Genomic DNA, 21,497 nt, shown 5'->3' with positions numbered 1-21,497 from the left:
TCTCAATCTTGCTTCCAGAAGGAGCAAATAGAGGACTGCTACAGTAATGACAGCCCTCATCCAAGCAAGACAAAGTGCTCAAATATAACAGCTATTTCAGTAGATACTATGACTCATCTATATATGCCGGTGTCCGTCTCCCAGAGTTACACCTGAAAAGCAGATGTTTACTTTGCAACTCATTCAAGAGTATTAAACTAACAAGAAAGCAAGTTACATCCACATCCTTGAAGACCCATGTCCTTTATTAATCCATTGAACATACTCATTCAAGTTCCTCAAGCCAACTCAGCATGCCTAAAGCCTTCACTAAAACCATCTTAAAAGTCTCCCAGCACAATTTTGATTTAGCAAGAGCAAATAAGGTACACAAACAGCAACGAAAGAAGTAAAAGGAGATAAGTGCATTTTATGCTATACCATTGAAGGATACTTACAACCAGTAATTTTTAAAGCATGCTTAGTCTGAACTAACCTGATTTGTCCCACATTTACAAGGGAGATGCTGATATCAATAAGATAATTTCCTGTTATCACAAAATCCTAGAATGGTTTGGGTTGGAAAGGACTTTTAAGCTCATCCAGTCCTACCCACCCCCACCATGGGCCTAGATACCTTCCACTGGACCAGATTGCTCCAAGACCTGTCCAGCCTGGCCTCAAACACTTCCAGGCCTGGGGCAGCCACAGCTTCTGTGGACAAACTGTGCCAGGGCCTCACCACTCTCACAGCCAAGAATTTCTGCCCAATATCCTATCTAAACCTGCCCTCTGGCAATGGGAAGACGTTGTCCCTTGTCCTGGCATTCCAGTCCCTCTCCTGGTCTCTTGGAGCCCCTTTAGGCACTGGAAGGGGCTTTATGGTCCCGCTGGAGCCTTCTCTTCTCCAGGCTGAACCCCCAACTCTCCTGGCTGTCTCCAAAGCAAAGGGGTTCCAGCCCTCGGAGCATCTCCGTGGCCTCCACTCTAGTCACTCTAACAGGTCCATGCCCTTCTGATGTTGAGGGCCCCTCACTCTCTCACTTTGACCTGTAACAGTGATAACTAACACTGGAGATGCTACACAATCCCTGTACCAAGACAGTCACTAGTACAGTTCAGAAATATCCAAAACAAGCAAAACTTTCCCACAGAGCTCTGGCTGATTCAGTTCTCACAAACTGCATCAAACTGAGATGGAAACTTTCTCACCACTGGTTTTTCCTGCCCCAAGAACAGCCTGTCTCCCTTCCTCTCCTCTCAGCCTGGAGAATTTTAATTCACTTCCATCTGAAAGGCAGGGGAAATTCATGCATGAAATCTACATACAGGAATGGTTCAGAAGTGATGACAGAAACTATATTCTCATCTGATAACAGACTTTATTCCCTTTCACCTTATTTGATTTGTCCTGGAATTACATTAAGCTAATTCTTCCTTTTGCATTCACCAAAACACAAAGTCTGATCTTTATTCAAAGACAGCAGCAGCCTCAATTCTAAATGCACAGCAACTTGTACTATTCTGCCAAACATTTGTTAAGCAGTTTTCTTCTTATTTTTAAAACTTCAACAATATTTAATACTGGATTTTGGTTTCACAGCAATAGTTTTTATTGAGATAGACCTCAAGAAAATAAGGAAATAGGAGTATGTGTTTGAGTACATGTAGAACACACTGTAGAACTAAACATTTAGATAAGCCAAAAAGCTGTGTTTCCTCAAGAACTCTCTCTTCTTGAGGTAAATACAACACCCCTCCAGAGAGGTCTCAAACATTAGCCTTCATGGTTTCAGTCTGGTGTCCAGTAAGGGGAACCATCGTCAAAGACAGGCTGGGAGAAATACCCAGTCTTATAAGTAAAGTATTCCTGTAAAACTTAGTCGTTACTGGGCTTGTTACACAAACTAACATATATGGGCTCTCATGCCCATAAAGGTATGCTTCATATGACATGACTGTTTCATAAAAGAACATTAAAAAGGCAATTTAGAAGACAGAACAGTTACCAGCCTCCAAAAAGCTTCCCCCACTCCTCAGTGAAGCACTCAAATAACTAAAATCATGTTTACTGCAGTCTTGCTGCATTTATAGCTTGATGAGATGAAACTATAGAGCACATAACCTTTATAGTTTCAGGTCAGAGCTTCTCAAAAGGGTTCAATATCACTAATTGATATTCACTGGATTATAGGAAATGGGCACACTTATATCCTGTGACTTCATTCATCCTGAGCTTTTGTATTAAAAATCATTAGATCAGGCACAGAACAAGAGGTCAGACATGCAAAAGTCAATAGGAGAAAGATAAGTAACATTCTGTGCCCCCATCTTAAACATGAAATTTTCTGTGTGTGTTTAGCTCCCCAAATGTAATTTGCATACCTGAAGTTTGCTTTTTACCTACATATGAACCTACGAATACCAGAAGGGCAATATTCTCAGGGAATACAGTTATATACAGAGAACTCTCCCACCTTGTCCTGAATGGAAATCAGAGAAAATGTATGGTTAGGGTTATAGGGCTACACACTCCTCCTCCACTTCTCTGTTACTTTCACATTTTAAGAAATCCAAAATCAGGTAATTTTCCCATATGACATCTGTCCAGCTCTACCCTCTACCTTAAGATGTTACAGGAAAGGAACCCACAGAATTATTTCAGTGGGCAAACAATGAGCTCCATTGGATGTTATAAAATCTTTCAGCTATTTGCCCTTTCATGTTGTGTCGGGAAAGCCCTTGTTTTAAATGGCTGGAATTGAGCTTCTGGCCATTCATTCATGCAGGTTTGTGAGCCCAAAGAGCAAGTGATTCAGCCCATGACACAGAGCTTAAATGGAAGAAGAATTTGGGGATTCTCTGCTCCCAGCCACATCTTGCATTTCAGCTGAACTGCTTTCCAGGTATCTATTACGTTACTGTCAGTGAACAAAAGAGACTGACTTCTAAAAAAAGATCAGATTGTGAATCAAATGGGAAGCCCTCTCATTTGAGGAGTACAGAATGAACAGTTTTACCTATGAAAGACTTGCTTCCTATCAGGATAACACCAGCATTCAGTGAACTCCACTTGGCAGTAAGACACACCAACACAGGAAATGGTTTCCCATGTGATGGATGATATTTCAAACTTAAAAGCTGAGGTCAGAGAGCATTAAACCAAGGACAGTTCAGCACTGGTCTTCCTGAAAACATCAACTTATACATGCTAAATTGAAGCAGAGCTTGGTTTTTTCCTAATTACACAATATTAACTTCACAAATATTCAAATTAATTACACACAAGGCCAGCAAAGAGAGATGCAATAACCCCTTTAGTATTTCCAGTCTCTTGAAAAACAAAATACTTTAAAGCTCTGGATTTCCAAACATTCTGGACTGACCAAAAAATGAGTGAGTCCATACATATCAGACCATTTCATTCCATTTGCTGGAGAACAACTTGCTCTAAACTTCAACCCCAGAATATAAAAAACCTGAAAGACATTTATGGATGATTAAGTAGCTGACATACCAAAAGCTTTCAAAATAGGTTTTGTGCCCTGATGTGCCAAATCTTGCGCACAGAAGTATGAGACGAACCCTGACCCAAGGAGGACAAAACATACATATTAAACTATACAACAGATGAACAAAGAATGTGGGGGGAAATGTGAAAATAACAGAAGGGAAAAAAAAATATAAACCCTACAAGTCACAGCTTGTCACTTGCTTGCAAATAAGAGATAAGAATAATTTTTATGCATTAAAGCAAGAAAAGTTTTAAGAAATTAGGTGCATTTTACCATAATTTCTCTTACCCATTAAGAAATAGGCCACATGGCAGAAAGAGAGAAGGCTCCAAAGGAAGAAACAGGCTTACCAAAAGCAGGACCTGGAATTCCACAGATGTGAACACTTTATATTTGAATGTCCAGCTTTGCCTCCAGTGCACCCACACAAGTAGTTAAAAAAAACTATACACTGCACCTTTTTCCTACACTGATACATTGTGCCAGGGCTTGATAACAGATTTCCCACCTCCCTATCTCTTTCAATTTTATAACATTGAACTTATATATACATCAAAGCAGCTGAAGCTGGCAGACAACATGTGTTTATGTCAGATTAACTATATCAGGAATCCATTTGCCTTTTGATTACTCAATTTAGTTCTATTTTAAAAACATACTCATTTTTAGGAAACTTTTTAGTCTGAAGAGTTAATACACAAAGATGATGACAGCTACACAGTACAAAAGCTATGTAACACACAGAACATGCCTGCAAGGCTGGTCCCACAAAACTATTTTGGAGGACTGACTCTAAGCACAGCTGGTGATGTCATCTCTCCTATTCAAAGAAACCCAGAACAGCTTGGGTTAGAAAGGACTTTTAAGCTCATCCAGTCCTACCCACCCCCCTCCCACCCCACCATGGGCCTAGATACCTTCCCCTTGACCAGATTGCTCCAAGACCTGTCCAGCCTGGCCTCAAACACCTCCAGGGGTGGGGCAGCCACAGCTTCTCTGGGCAAACTGTGCCAGGGCCTCACCACTCTCACAGCCGAGAATTTCTGCTCGATATCCCATCTAACCATGCCCTCTGGCAGTGGGAAGCCATTCTCCCTTGTCCTGTAATTCCAGGCTCTTCTCCAAAGTCCCTCTTCAGCAGTCTTGGAGCCCCTTCAGGCATTGGAAGGGGCTCTGAGGTCTTCCTAAAGCCGTTTCTTCTCCAGGTTGAAAAGCCCAAGCTCTCCCAGCCTGTCCATAGATGAGAAGTGCTTCAGCCCTCCAGTCACCCAACAACACTGGTTATCCCACCACAGCTGCAGGAGCCTCCAGCACTGCCTGGGCTTAGGCGGAAGGTGCTGGGATCTGTACGGGTTGAACACCCAAGATCTGCTCCTTCACAGAGCAAGTTAATATTGGCCTTTGCCTACAGACAAGGATAGGCAGGCTTTCAGCTGAATGAAAGCCAGGACTTCAGTTACAACTAATCCAGTCTCATTTAAACCTATTTTTTCTTGGCATGGGTGACAGGAAAGGAAAAAAGAAAGCCTTTCCAAAAAGTTTGCAAAAAACATATATAAATTCCCCAATTCTAAATGATCTGGCTAAATATCAGCTCACTGTTACCCTAGGAAAGTTTCAGGAATGAAACCTGTCCTAAGAGCTTTTGGCTCTACACAGCCGGAGAAGGTACTTTGTGGTGTTTCAGGTGCAGTCCCCTTCCTCTTAATATTGAAATGAAAACCTGGCACTTCACAAGACAATGACTAGACTCTGGCTTCAACCTATGCTCTTTTAAGAACACTTTTCTGTATGTAGCTAAATTTGCCTTGGTGCATTCTTTCTGAACTGTATGTTTTATGACCTTAGTTTAGGGGCCTCATAAAAGATGTAGTGTGCAAGTCACAGTACCCTACACTCAAAGGGCCATAACCACTGCATATCCACCACTACCCACAGAACTCTTTAAAGACTTCTACTCCTTAGTGTTTATTGCCAAAACCAATTTCTAGGCCAGACATTTCTGCTGGTCAACTTGCCATGGAAAAGCTTTTTGTTTCTATTATAGAGCTGATTTTCTCTCATGTTTGATAGTCTAACAGAACCAGAAACTGAACCTCTTGCTTCATTTCATATTTAACAGCTGAGTTTCAGTTCAGCCTCTTACATATGGCACTAATATATAAGCATTCAACTTTAATTCCATGCAGGTATTAGGAAGATGGCACTTTAACTACACCTACAATATAACGAATATTTTGGCTTTCTTCTATGGTTCTATGAATGTTACTTTGTGCATTAGACAAGCAACTCGCCCACATAGCAGCATTCCCAGGAAAGCAGCATTGGCTGTTCAGCTTCTCAAGCAGATTACACAAAGCACATAAACGCCATCTGCCACCATGTGGACACAGTGGCTGTGGACACACGAGAGGAGGGCTAGACATTAGTTACTTCCCTGGATCTATACTCTATTGATGAGAAAAAGAACCTTGGGGGAGCTGACAAGAGAATGATTTTTTTATTTTCATATCAAACAGCAAAGTTCATGTATTGCTAATGATTGTCAGATGATAGCGGAACTATTCTTTGGCTAGGGCTGAGCAAGTGAGTCCAATGTGAATAGGAGTATCAGTCTAACACAACACAATAATGGCCTGACAAAACAAATGAGAAAAGAAGCCTTCCCTGTGAAACAATTCTAAGCATGGCATTCAGGCTGAACAGAAGAAAAAATAACCTTATTTCATACAGTGTAACAAATTCCACAGGTTTCACTAAACTTGGAAGTGATGCTCTGACACTATATGCAGAAACTGTGCTAACAAACATCAACTATGAACTTTTTACATGGGCAGACAAGGATAGGAAAAGGGGAAGAGATTTAAACTAAAAGAGGGCAGATTTAGATTAGATACTAGAAATAAATTCTTTATTCAGAAGGTTGTGAGGGCCTGGCACATGTTGCCCAGAGAAGCTGGGGTTACCTCATCCCTGGAAGTGTTCAAGGCCAGGCTGGACAGGGCTTTGAGCAACCTGGTCTAGGGGTGGAGCAAGGAGGGTGCTGGTCTAGGGGAGGTGTCCCTGCCCATGAACAAGATGGTCTTCAAGTTCCCTTCCAACTCAAACTGTTTTATGATTCTATGAACTGAGGTAAGAATAGACACATTCACTCCTTGGGTTGGCTGTAGGAAAACAAAGAGTTGTAAAATGATCCAAATGATTTGACACCTGGTTTTACAAGTCTACTTTTCAAGAGCCATTAATTTAGACAAGGACAGAACACCACCACTCCTGAGGCCATGTCAAATAAAGCCAGATGGAGATAGTGACCAAGGTCACAGCAAAAGAATAAAAGGGGTCTCACAAGAGTCATACAGATGCCATCTGGTTCTGCGGTAAAGCTGAGATAAGACTTAGAATAAGAAATCCAGACGATTAAGAGGTAAATTAATTTGATGTCCTTCAATAGCTGACTAAAATAGGAAATAATTTGACACTTAAGAGTGTAAATAACTTGACTGCCCTGTGCAAGAAAATAGCTGCAGTAAACTCCCTTCTTACTGGTACCTAAAGAAACCAGCTTTTGAGCTCTATTGAAATTATGTCCTCTACAAGCAATCTGGGAACTGGACAAGGAATAATGCCTATCAAGTATCATGCAAGAGATAACCTCTTGACCACCTAAAGAAATTGGAACTTTGATGAACAAGATGGACATGCTATCCTCAATGGCTAGACATCATAAATTTATGCATTAGACATATTGACCAATACTGGACAGAAATAATTTAATATAGAACCACAGAATTGTTTGGGTTGGAAAGGACCTTAAAGCTCATCTCATTCCAACCCCCTGCCATGGGCAGGGACACCTTCCACTAGACCAGGCTGCTCCAAGCCTCATCCAACCTGGCCTAGGCCACCTCCAGGGGTGGGGCAGCCACAGCTTCTCTGGGCAACCTGTGCCAGGGCCTCACCACCCTCAACTTTCTGGGTGTACAATTTTGGGCAAGTTGTTCTCCCACAGTAACACTGTGTGTGCTCACCAGGGACTCACTCACCTCAAGGAGGATGATCACTAAATTAAGATCAGCTCATCATATGTAATAAAGAACCTAAACTGAAGTCAGGTCGAAGCAATTAAGGCTCTGGGAATGAAGGAAAGAGACAGCAAAGCAGCTAGTAAAGCAGCAATAAAGATGCTTTCTTTTCAAAGGCCTGCGTCTCCAAACTCAAAGTCACTGCACTCTCAATAACCCCTACTTCAAAGTTAAAAAAAAAAATAAATTAAATTCTTGAGATGAAAAAACCTAGAGCAGAAAGACCACTACTCAAGCACTGGTGAGAGCTCAGTTCCACAAGGTCCATGTCTGTGCCCCAGCAGAACTGGGTGCCACCCACATTGTATGTTCAGAACAAAGAGAACTCTGAGAGATGCCATTTTGACCCTGTTCTGTGTTCACTTATTACCCACAAAAAACCTCACCAAGCTTCAGGGATTTCCTAATATTCATCCACCATAACAAGAGGTTTTCATGGTGTAATCTCAATTACTCCGCTGTGAATACCAGGACAAGAGTTCACTTCTTTCTCCTACTAAAGCCTCAGATACTCCATGCACATCCCTAACCTAGGAGCTACAGAGTTTATGGGGCTAGTACTTGCTGAATGTTCTCCCACTGTCTAATGCTTTGAAGAGCTGTGCAATTCACTCCCATTCTTAGCAACTCTATTGTACTTCACCTTTGATAATTATAGTTATTTTTTTCATATGTATTATTAGACAAAAGTGACTAATTTATCTTTAAAAAAACCCCTGCATTTCTATGCTAGTGAGAGTCAAACAGCTGAAATCCTAAATGGAAATTTACAGCCTTAGATAATGTTATCCAATTCAAAAAGCTCCTCTGTAAACTTTGTGAGGGATGTAATTTTACAAACAGAAAATATGGTATTGAAACAATTCATGCTCACATACAGATGGAAGTTATTATGAACTCTTGGAATTAACATACATTGTTTCAACTTTGGAATGTAACAGCAAAGCAAGTTTCTCCAAAAAAAACTCTACCAAGCCAGCACTGGGCTGCTTCTAATTCCAGCTGAATTCTCCTGAGTGCAAGATGTGGTTTCCAGTGTTATTATCCTGCTGTTTTACAAAACAGTACCCCTTTATCTCTAGAAGAGTTTTTATGCCAGTAATTTTATTTAATATCAATCCCATCTCACTTTTTCCACACTCACATTTCTCCTTGCTGCCAGAGTTTTTGATAATTGTAAAAGGAAAAAAAAGAAATCTGTGAAACCAGGGAAGCTTATATAAATAATTTCAAAATATTTCTTTAATTTGATTGAGTTTTTCTGGGTTCTTTGTTACAGTGTTCAAAACTTGTATGAATGATTCAAATGAGGTGACAGAGTCCCAGGCTCTTGTTTTCATGCTCCAGTGAAGTCACCACTATTCTTCCCAGGCACCTCCAACCTTCCCAGAGCACAGAGGGAATTAAGCAACTGATTTACACTTATTCGGACAAAGAGGACTGGTTCTCTGAATTAAGGTAAACACCTTTGGGTGATGGTCTGGAGATAAGAGAGAGGCAGCTGCTCATTCTCTGTCCAAACCTAATTTTTCACATGTTCACAAGAACGAAGCATATCTGGACACTTCTCTGAAAGCAGCCACACGGTCTGCTAAAAGCTACGTAAATTCAACAGTTTCAGCATCCCAAGAAACATACAAGAACTAAGACAATCTTGGTTTTTAGGTCAAGTCAGCCCCAGAGCACAGAGGTTTTGTGATGCATTTCTGCACATTATCTACCTGCTCTGCTTTCACAGTGGAATTTCCACTTGGCAGAACTATATAAAGCAGCAATATTTGACCAAGGACATCAAAACAAAGGTGACTGCAACAGTTATGTGGACATCATAACACTTTCATGATTAAATCAGTAGAAGCACCCCCAGAAATTCCAATTTACTTTTATTATGTTTTTATATCCAACAGCATACAATCTGAAGCATTAACATGTGAACCACTAGTGTTCTACTAAGCACTCTGAAGTCTAGCCACTGACTAGCTTGCACCAGCACCAATGACCCCAAGTAGAGCTGGAAACTCTTTTTATACTAATACATACTTAAAGCCTTCATTTACTTTTATAAGTTTAACATATGCCAGTAATTTCAGAAACCAACTGCAAGGAATTGGAAGGCAACATGGGTTGCCTTGAGTGACTGTGTGTTCAATCACCCAGAGTCCTTCAGGAACAGGACAAGAAAATGAGAATGAGAGGTTTCAGTAGGTCCAAAAGTGGTAACAACTCAGAGGTGACAAGTCAAAGAGATTAAACAGGAAAACAAGAGAAGTGGTGACAATTTCTATTAAAAAATACTACAGGCACAAGTGTCAAGTAACCCAAACTACACAAACAGGAAAGACAGCCATCTTGGGCTCAATGAAGAATTCAACATTTTGATGAAAAAAGTAACAGAGCTTCTTGCTTGCATCACATAACTAAATGGCAAACTCCAGAATAAGGTAAAGACAAAGAAGGGCTGAAAGGCAAAGCAAGCAACACCATGACTCACAAGTTACAGAATGAACAAGTAAGCAGAGATTAAGGTGTTGCATCCTAGGTTTGGGTTCACATTATGGGTTTTTTCTTTGTTAGTTTTCCAGTTCTCTGTACCCTCGTGCATCCCCCAGGTTTTTCCCTACTGCTGTGGTTTCCGTGCCCGTCTCCCCGTTCTCGTGATCCCACTCTCCCCAAAGCCCCGTGTCCGCCCCTGCCGTGTTCCCATTGGTTGCTGTAGTACACGTCATCACCACGATGTCTGTACCCATTGGGTGGGAGGGCTCCCCGTCCGCCCTGTCCCTCCCCTATTTGATCCCACTCCTCGGCATGCTCAAGGCCATTTGCGTCCATGCGAAGCTGGGAGCGGCTGCAACTTTTCCACCGCAGCTCTCGCAGCCAATAAAGCATCCAGCCGCCACGCAGACGTATTTGGATGAATTCCCTGTCTCTTTGTTTCTTCCCTTGCGCCGACGGCAAAGCGCGGCCAACAGCCCACCCCGGAGTGCGGCAGCAAAAGCGCCCGGAAACTGCGGCGAGCCCCGGCCCCGACGAAAAGCTGAGACGCCCAAGCCGGGCATTCGGGAGCTGACCGGGGCCGAGAAAAGTAAAGAGCAGTCGCGTTAAGGAAAGCACAGATTTGATAGTAATGAAGAGAGAGATCTATCAAAGCATTTGAGGGAAAGACTAATCCCTTTTTCTCACTGATCTTCCCTCCAGAGGTCAAGTGTGAACAGCTGGCTGCCATTACTAATACCACCAACAAGGAGGTACACTCTAAGATGCATTAACAGCCTGGCTAAGCAAATTTCCAAGATAGTAGGACTCAATTAACTTTGTCTTAAGATATTTTAGCCTTTAAGTAATTTCAGAGGTTATTGTCCAAAATACACTAAGCATGGGCAAGTCTGGAAAATGGTAAATGCAATCCAAGCTTAAAAAACAAACAACACAGAAAGATTCAGAAGCTTTACTTCAATTTGGGACAAGGAATGGCAAAAAGTGATGGAAGAGAAAACTGGAAAAACAAACAAAACTAGTAAAAACTAAGCATAAAAAGGTCATATTTTTCAAGAATAAAACTGTAAGACTAATGTAATTTCAAACAGGTTAGAAACAGAAATGCCTTATTTCTCTTGGAATTTAAATCTCTTGGCATTTTCTGCTATAATATGCTCACAAGCATGCCGGAGAAATGGGATATTGATGAAGTACAACTGGATACAGAGAAAGTATCTTTGGGTGTAATAAGGAATGGTTCATGACTACAACTGAAGTGCTGGCAAAATGGGATTCCACCTGGAATAACAGAACTCTAGCTCTATCCAGTATTTTAATTAGGTAATCTGGATAGGGCATAGGCTCAGATGTAGCCAGCATAAAGCTGAGACTGAGTTCTCAACCTCTACTGTTATACCACCAAAGCAGAAACATGATTAAGATCAACAAAGTTCATCTTCAAGAATACATTCAAGATACAGCATGTAAAATGTGAATTAACCAAACCACCTGCTGTGACAGCTGCAGCTGGTCTGAAGCTGCACAGATAAGATTGGCCATAACAGACCCAACTCGACCAGCCTAGTTCGTTAAAGAGGAGAAGGAAACAAGTCCCCAGGAAGACAATGATAGGTTGGATTCTAACTCAAACAGGGGAATCCAGCCAATTCCATTCAATCCTGAATGCAGACATCTAGTTGGCCAGTGAGCTGGGTGGTGTTGAGACCTCGACCACTCAGGTGTTCAAGTGTGGGAATTTTGAACCCCCTATAAAAGGGGGAGTCCATCAATGGACTGTTGTCACTTGAACTCAGTGTGTTCAGTCGTGTGCCTGTCTCCAGAACTGCAACAAATGTAATAACCTGTGCAAATTCAGAATGGACTGTTGTGCTGCTGTGCAGAAGATACCTGGGGCTGTTGGTTGCACAGAATCTTAACATTTACTCTGCTAGGCTTTTAAGAGAACAAACCTATTAGAACCCAATGAACTGGAAATAAAAGGACAAGACTTAGGAAGCATTTCTCCCATCCTACTCTGTTTTGAAAGCAAAAAGCTCACTGGATCCAACTTTGGGCATTGCATTACAAGAAAAATATGGTTTCAGATGGAGAATCTGAGACAAGATAAGTGTTGAAAAGTGGTTTTTCAATGCATAAAAGTTTGCAAAGAGGAAGAGACTTAAATGGATCAGATTATTATAATATATATAAACAAAGGCAAGACAGGTTTGGACTCAATGTCAGAAATTAGCTGTCTTTAGTGGTCAAGACAGTCAAGCACTGGAACTAAGCAGAACTTATATTGCAGGCTTTTCTTCACAGAACATCACCAGGGACAGCATAAAAGCAGCTGACCCTGTCCTAGGACTACATACCAATTGAAACAGCCAGGCCTCTTTAAGACCAGCTTTCTGAACATTCTCTGAATTCTTGTGTTAGATGAAGGTAGTACTGCCATCTCAAATACAAGTTTGCAAAGTCTCTTGCATTTTTCAGAGTAAAGGATGTTTTTTTTAAATACATTAAAAACATGGAAATAAGGTTGATTAGATAACTTTTTAAATAAAAGTCACACATTTGCAATACTTCATATTTTACATGTATTGTGTTTTCTTACAAGGGTAGAATACTAGCTGAAGTAATAATACAGCAAAATTAAAGACACATGTGCAAGAATTACATGAATAGATCTTCAGGTACGACAGAATTAAAAAACTGAGAATATTTACAGTTTTCAAAACAGTGTGGAGTCTATAGACTCATAGAATGTACTATTTGAAAAGATTCATTGTTACCTGGCAAGTCCTTCTCTAAGCACCACAGAAGAAAATTTAAAGCACAAAGCTGAAGGTAAGTGAAAATTATGTTTTCAAGGATACTTTTCTTAGTTCACAGGTTTTTACCACAGAGAGCAGCATCACAGGACAGCACATGCACACTCACATCATATTGACACCAAGCAGAGCATACATATAAATAATAATAAAAAATAATCTCAAGTGTACCAACCTGTGCTATATTTTTGTTGAGAAGATAAACTCCATATTCAAACTGAAGTTTCTCCCCTCCTTTTGCATATAAAGGAAATCTGATGGGGAAAAAAAAGGGGAGGGGGGAAAGTATTTAAGGTGAAATTATTCAGATGGTTATGTAAACTTCAAAAAGCCCCAGATTCCTTTTCTGAGAAGGTAAAAATTTAAAAAGCTTCCTTTGCTGACTTCTCCCAGGAACCCCTCCACAGGATGTATTTATGAACCCTCTGCAACTCCAGTCAATCAGCATTTAACAACTGATGCCAAAACTCAGCTACAGAATTCCATTTTTTTAAGTATTTCAGGTTTTTAAAAGACACTTTATGATTCCCTGAGGGCTGCAACATCCCTCTCACCAATCAAAGTGTAATTTCAGAAGCACACAGCACAATTCCAGATCCCATGTTATCCCTCTGCATTCACCCAGTCACACTTGGTTAGCTCATTTCCAAATAGAAGTATTTTTTTAAAAGATGCTCTCTTTTGATCATTATCCTGTGATTGACAGAGCACAAAGGCCTTTACACAGAGAAGAAACTTGCAGGCTCACTTACCAGAAGAACATTCAGAATAGAAGTGATTCCTTTCAACAAACTTCACACACACACCAAAGGCTTGAGTCACAGCATCATAGGTCACTATAGGCCTTGCAAATATTTTATTACTGATCTTTATTTTTCCTATGTAATAAATACTGCTCACCATTTTAAATACCCAGAAGTCGCAAATAGCTTGTAAGAACATAGCATGGCACTGCTGAGTGAGACAAGAGAACTAAAACATTAGTCCCTTATATATTGAAACTCTTTGACAGTTTCTGCATTAAAGAATATGGTTTTATAGTCTGCTTAAAGAATCTCTGCTTAAGTGAAGAAATTCTCCAACAGCTTTAACGGCTGTACACTGTACCTCTAAGGATTGTCTTTTGACTCCTCCTCAGCGCCAGAGGTTATAAGGTCATCATGGTCAATTCAGTAATCTTAGTGCAAACTAAAATTTATTTTTATGGGTACTACAACATGAATCAAGCTTTTGCCTTTTCACGAACCATGTCCTACAGCTCCTAATCAAGATGCTGAATGAATTATCCACATAAGCCCCACCCTACAGCAGAAACTAAGGTCTCTCTCAAATATAAGATAACAAATACAGGAGAATAATATCTACTAGAAACAACACACATTCTGGAGAGGTGATTAGGCAAAGTGAATTTTATCATCCATCAGCCTCATACTAGAGTACATTAGTAATTTTAATTATTATATAGTGTCGTTAAAGCTGAAGGTTAACAATTCACGATCACAGCACATCAAATACTGAGATGTCAGCTTCAGGTTTTCTGCTACTTTCAAACTTGCTAGGTCTCTTTAAACCAAGGAACATTAAAATCTCTGTGAATACTATATAGATAGCTAACCTTGCTTAATAGCAATCAACAGCAATCAATAGAAATCAAGCTAGTTCCCCATGCAAGAAAATGAAACTTTCCCAAATACTGCAAAAATTCTGCAACACATTATTCTAGGTGTAAAATACAAAGTAAGAGGAATTAATTTCAATATCTCCAATTGCACTACCCAAACAGAGCTAGGGTTAGATTTAAATAATAACTTTACAATTAACAATCTAACCATTTTTTTTACAATAAAAGCACCATTAGGAACACAAACCATGTTTCCCTAAAAGGCAGCATTTCATGAAGTCACTGGTAACAGGAACCATGAATTCTATTATTAGACACAGAGCTCTTTGATCCATGCAGTACAGAAAGGGGCTAAAAACTGGTTCATGGTGCTCACTGACATCTCCCACACAGAGTTTCTTTTAAAAGGGAAAATCAGGCTTTTCTGCTTATCACATTGATCCTGCTTCTTTGCCAATATTCAGATTTTTATCCTCTAACTTCCACTAATTAATCTTGAAACGCTTTAAACCACGTACTTCCTCAGGTCAGCTTTCACAACAAAATCACTTAAATGAATGTCTTGAAAACTGCCAGTGGATACCTCTGCATAAACACATTTATGACTTGAGAGAAAAATACTACTAGGTTTTATGCCTCTCTCTTGGTGTTTTATCTTGCTTGCCCATTAAGCCTCATCACAAGCAATAAACTCAAGGGAGAGGAACACAAACATTTTATATAGTGCTTCAGTCAGTATAACTGAACTCAACTTGAACTGCTGCCTCCCTGTGTGAAATACTTATTGCCCACTCTACAGAAAAGCATTAACTGTAAGCTTAATCTTTCCCTTTGGCATGCTGCAAAAAGCTGAGTCTGCTGTGTAAGGATTTAGTTATAGAAAATACTTTTGAAAAAACACTATTTTAGTGTTTTTATAATCACAAAATGCATAATAAAATTCAAAATGGCATCCACTTACCTATTCTATTCCAAAATGCACCTTCCTTCTTTCCATTCTTGCTGATATATTTGGGGAAAAAAAATCACTAAGCTCCTTTAAAGCAAAACACAGATACTTATTTTGAGAAAAAATTTGAAGGAGCGTGAATTGTTTGGTGGAAAGAATCAAAAAACACACGCTACAGGTACCCTTTCTATAATCAACAGAAAAGATTATCTGAGAAAAGTTATGAAGTGTTGGAAATTTGTTCTCAGTCCAGAACAGAGCTCAGAAGTTGAGTACTTCTCCTCAGAGTAGTACTTACACACTCCAGGAAACCATGCATTTGCCATGTGAACAGTCAGGAACTGTGAACAAAACAGCTTCTGCTCAGTGAAGGTCAACATGTGCCTTTGTAAAAATATGTTGTCATTTACGTACAGATATGGAATATGACATTTCAATATGTAGACTTCTTAAAATACAGTGCTAACACATCCTGAGTTTACAGAAGATGATCTACTTCTGTATATAAAGAGACAGGCAATTCAGCAATAGTAGTTTTAATAATAATTTGTAAAGAAGATCCTGGTTTAGAGAAAATTAACCTGATGCAAGAAAAGATATCCACCATGTTTGGTAACTTGTAACAGGTTTACTCCATTTGGAGCTGTTTCTGTATCTGGTATTCCCACTGCTTTCAAGACATGTCAGGAAAAGTAGGAGCCTGTACTGGGAAAAAGCAACAAGAACTAGAAGTGATTAAGGGAATAATCAGCCAGCAGGCGTGCGTAAAGGTGGCTTTAGGATCTAAGAGAATTGTGCCAAAGATGATGAAATTAAACAAGTCCCACTCTGAATTCAGAAGGTGGAGAACTCTGGATAAAAGTGATCCAAACTGCACACCAGACTGATTTGAACCAGATGGTCAATATGTGATTTGTAGGTTTAGGATAACATAAAGAAGATTCTTAATCTTAAAAGCTTACATTTGTTTTGGGAGTCTCACGTTTTGCTTATTTAATCCTATAGGACTGTGACAAACACTAAATTTTTATTAGTTTTTTTTGAGTCATGTTCTGTTATAGGGCTCACTGGGATACAAGTCAGATGACCAGTGTTACCCAGCTGCATCATAATGCATATCTACAATTAACCACAAAACATATGTGGGACATTTTTATGCACATAGCTCATATCCCCTTCCATGGCATATCACTTTGGACAAAACCTGTGTTTTTCTATTGTGATGCCACAATGACTGAACAGTTTCTCCCCTGGTGAACCAACACTATTATGTTCAAGACCCAAGCATTCCCAGCCCCACAAGAAGCGGTTTTGATTGTCATTTCTCACAGATGAAAAAAAAAATTAAATAAAATAAACCCAAAAGAATATAAGCAGATAAAAGACTCTTTTAATCATCTCTGAATAACTTCATTTTAACGGACCTTAAAATAGAGATGACAATTCATATGCCCTAACCTTACCTCTCTCATCCTCACCCATTTGACCTCCCTCCCATCTCTCCTGCTTGGAGGGTTCCCAAGAGTAAGCCCCTCCTCGCTACCTGCAATCTTAATTTCAGCAAGTCAGTATCCACTGCTTTATTTCAATCCATTCCCTATTAATTCATGCCACACTTCCTAAGCAGACATCAGCTACTGGATGTCTTCAGATTAAAACTTGTTTTTCTATCAAAGTCACCTAATATTCAAATATTTAAACCTATGGAGGATCTGCTGATATGCAGTGAGTAAGGAAACAAGTGTGAGCAAGTCAAGGCTCAATAGAGTTGTGAAAAAGAAAAAGCAAGGCAGAGGTTACATGCTTGGTTCACAGTTACCCTGCTGGGGTAACATCAAGTCAGACTTTTACATAAAAAACAGGGCTGAAAGTCTACCTGTAATCCACACTGAAATTACAAAACCAGCACATTACCATCAACAATGGAATTAAGTTTTGAGTTCAAGGACCTCACAACACTTCACAAATGCTAAGCTTTTAAATAGTTAGTTTGAATATTTGCATAAAAATATAATTCTGATAGGAATCAAGTTTAAAAGTACCCAACTACACCATCAACAGGACTCTCAGGGAGCTGTTACTTTGCTTAGTCAAATTAGACTATTCTACCATGATATTTAATCAAGTAGAATGCTCTGAAGACATAAGAAACACATGTAACTCTAAGAAACTTAAAAGCAAGTATAATCTCATTACAGTAAGTCACATCAAGGTTACAAAGACTAGAAAGGATACTAAATCATCTACTCCGGTTTAAGTCTTTCTATTAAGAAAGAGAAACCAGTATATGTGTTTGCAGTCAATATGAAAAACCAATGGTGGCTGGTTGTCAGCATTTTCACTCCAGCTGACTCATGCACATGCAAACAGCTTAACAGAAATCTGAGTGTCAAACCAAGGCAAATTCCAGTTTTCAGTTCAAGGAGGATTCCTGAATATGTCTAAACACATTCGTGGTCTGGTGGCAGTACAGGAGCAGCAGACATGATTTCAGAGGAACACTTTTGCCAGTTATACTTGTCTAGGGGCCTAAAGGTATTTCTGCTAGAAGTTGGCTCTGTAATTATGGGATCCCTGCAGGAATCTGATCCAGAAACTGCAGCCCACCCCATGAGGCCACAAGCCACTGCTCTGTGTTGCCGTTCATCCAGATACAAGGAGATCATCCTGTAATCATAAAGCTACAGGCACAAAGAAGCCTAATGTATCACCTCTAAGGCAAGTTCAAACCACCCTGTACGCTCAGCTATCATAACAGTTTCCTCTAAATAAACTTCATCCTTTCAAGGGGTAGGAAGGTTGTTTAAGTCACCTTCCATTGTTAATTTAAGTCTTTTCCATGATTCAAGATGTAACTAAGAAGTCTGTAATCATGTGCTGCTGAAAGTAAAACCAAGAAATTTCAGGCGCAGATAGAGAAAAAGCCTCTTGCAAGGATTTTTCATTTTCATATTTACAGTATGAGGTGTGATGCCTGCAGTTCATATCCATAATATATTCTGGTGGGGTTTTTTCCTTATAAGGAGTATTACTGACTTCTCAAGAAAAGAAAGGGTTACAACCCTTCTCTTACTGACTTTTAAAACCTCTGGCTTTGGTAAGAGCATAGGCAACAATTTGCTAATATAGTGTCTTCAACCAAAACTGCTCACTAATACTGATGTATTTAAAAATCCAGAAAACTGACTACAGAAAAAGAGATGTTTTAAAATTGCCCACAGATATTGATTCTGGAAAACCAGAGGCCTGTTTCAAAGCTACAGCAATGATTAGACTACTCGAGGTGTTTTAAGCATTCGACCATTCTTACAACTCAAATAAATTGTGTTCAGTATTCTACTCTAACCACTAAAAAGTCTTCATTGTCCTACTTTTTTTCAGCTGACCCTCAACAAGTACTCATCAGCCATCAGGATCTCATTTTATTTCATATCTTTAGCTCATCTTTAGCCATTTTAAATAGTCACTCTGGTGCTTGATGAACACTCAAGTAAATCACTACAGGATTCCGGTCTCAGGCAGACTGTAAATGTTAGGAAAAGTTGAAAGAATCCTTATTCCATACATTTATTTCAGACCTCAAGCATCTCTTATGAATTCAAGTCCAAATACATTTACTGTTGTGTTCTGTGATTTATGAATTCTGCATGCAGAAATATCACATATCAGTATATGTACCAATATACTGATGGCTCACTTTTATTGTCTATAACCACCTGCCTTTAACACAAACTATTTTTAAAGCTCATGAAATGGCTTCATTTTTAAACGTTTTCACCTGCTTCTACTTTGGTAATACACCATATGTTTTAGATCTTTTATTCTCTCTTCGGTTCAGACCTCTGCCATATCCCGAATCATATTAAAGTCTCTAAGTTTCATCTGTACTTCAGAAAGCTCTTAAGGGAAGAAGTCAGTAAAGTAATGTTTTTTACACATCACATCCAACTGTCTTGCACAGGCTGAAGTCTGGCACAATTTAAATATCATATTACATCTCATTTGGCAAATCTAACTAAAATTCCAAATCTAGTTTGGTATCATGTTACATAGCCTTAACTTTCCACGTGATTCAGAACTTTAAGGACCAGTAATATTTGCAGCTTTATAAGCTAAATTAGGACACTTATGTTTTAAGAACACTTAATTATCACAAAATGGTTTGTATTGGAAGGGACCTGAAAGCCCATCTTTTTCCAACCTCCTCCCATGGGCAGGGACACCTCCCACTAGACTAGGTTTCTCCAAGCCCTGTCCTACCTGCCCCTGCACATTTCCAGGGATGGGGCAGCCACTGCTTCTCTGGGCAACCTCTGCCAGGGCCTCCCCAGCCTCACAGGGAAGAATTTCTTCCCTATATTCCATCTAACCCTGCTATCTGGCAGTGGGAAGCCATCCTCCCTTGTCCCATCTCTCCAGGCCCTTGCCTAAATGCCTCTGTAGGTCTCTTGGATCCCCTTTATGCACTGGAAAGAGCTCTCAGGTCTCCTTGGAGCCTTCTGTTTTTGAGGCTGCCTCCAGTGCAGAGGGGCTCCAGCCCTTGGAGCACCTCTGTGGTCTCCTCTGGATTCACTCCAGCAGCTCCACATCCTTCTGATGTTAGACCCCAGAGCTTGAGGCAACTGCAGGTGAGGTCTCACCAGAGCAGGACAGAGGAGCAGAATTTCCCCCTTCACTGCTGCCCATGCCATGGGATCAGCCCAGCACACGGGTGCTTCTAGGTGCCAGCACACATGGCCAGGGTAGGTCCAGCTTCTCATCCAGCCATTTTCCCAAGCTGTCCTTCTCCTCAGAGCTGCTCTCAATCCATTCTCTACCCAGCCTGAACTTGTCCTTGGGATTGCTATGATCCCAGTGCAGCACCTTGCATTTGGCCTGGTTGAACTTCATGAGGCTGGCACAGGCCCAACTCTTCAGCCTGTCCAGGTCCCTCTGCCATCCCTTCCCTCTAGCACCACACAGCTTGGTGTCATTGGCAAACTCCATCTCACTGTCCACATCATTGATTTAAAAGTTAACTTAGAAGTTAAACAGTGCTGGTCACAATTCCAAATCATGAGAACACCAGTCATCACTGCTGTCCATTTCAATATCAAGACATTACCCAGTAGTTAAGTGCAGACTGGAATCTTAATCCAAAGATTAAATGAAGCTGATACCATTGCATTTTCACATGACCATATTTACACTATCTTGCTGCCCAATACTTACTGCCCAATTGTGTCAAATTTATCAGAGAATGAATTCAACCTGGCTTTTTCTTTCACTTCTCATTTTCAAAGACAGTAAACAGAACGACTGCAGAAAGGTGGCTGCAGCACAGACTTGGCAGAATGCAGCTGAAACCCAGTTATTCATTACCATACTGATAAAGAACTGATGTAATTTCTGTGACTCTAAGTCACTCGTGTCATAGCGGAGTCATCTAACAGATCTGGGGGAACAACTGTGTCTCACACAACGTTACTAAAAATGGGTCAGTTAAGAAAAAAATTAATTTTAAGCTTTAGACCATGGATAGGACACTGCACAAGGATAGGACTAAATAGCACAATCCAGGTAAGATAGTGGCCTGAAAAAAACACAAGTTCTTGTTTGATATGTCTGAAGTATGAGGAGTGCAGAAGAAAAGGTTTAAATATTTACTGAAGTTTGAGTTATTTCAGCTTCACCCCATTCTGGGGTCTGCAAGAGGAGTAGGCAGGGGAGGAAAGAACTAGTGTTTTCCCTCCAACCTAACCACATCTTGTTTGTTTACTGTAATGGAATGTCGTATTCATAGGAGGAAGCTTGTGTTATTTAAAAGTCTTGGGGCTTCTCTGAACCAGAAGACATTAAACCCTGAAAGTCTTTTAAGTCAGAAGGACCACCACTGTCCAGACAACTCACTTGAAATGACAATTTCTCAGGACACTTCAAATCAAATACTAGGACAAACAAACTGCTCAAGAGCCACAAGCACCAAAACATCCAGCATTCCTAACATCTTAGCACTCCACCTGAAGATCAAGACACAAGAAGCTTTGGCTGCACACCTTTACA

At 40.1% G+C, this 21,497-nt stretch overlaps 1 protein-coding gene across 5 annotated transcripts in view; it reads right to left on the bottom strand.

Moving 5' to 3' along the window:
- Positions 1-21,497, bottom strand: part of UVRAG (UV radiation resistance associated) — a 97,608-nt gene that overhangs the window by 27,258 nt on the left and 48,853 nt on the right. For all 5 annotated transcript variants that reach the window (XM_068180778.1, XM_068180780.1, XM_068180777.1 and 2 more), the window contains one exon: positions 13,061-13,139. In XM_068180778.1, coding sequence (XP_068036879.1) covers positions 13,061-13,139 — 79 coding nt within the window. The remainder of the gene's footprint in view (positions 1-13,060; positions 13,140-21,497) is intronic.

Source organism: Anomalospiza imberbis, chromosome 2 (genome assembly GCF_031753505.1).
Source record: "Anomalospiza imberbis isolate Cuckoo-Finch-1a 21T00152 chromosome 2, ASM3175350v1, whole genome shotgun sequence".
Taxonomy (NCBI): Eukaryota; Metazoa; Chordata; class Aves; order Passeriformes; family Viduidae; genus Anomalospiza; species Anomalospiza imberbis.
This window is presented reverse-complemented; position numbering and strand designations above follow the sequence as displayed.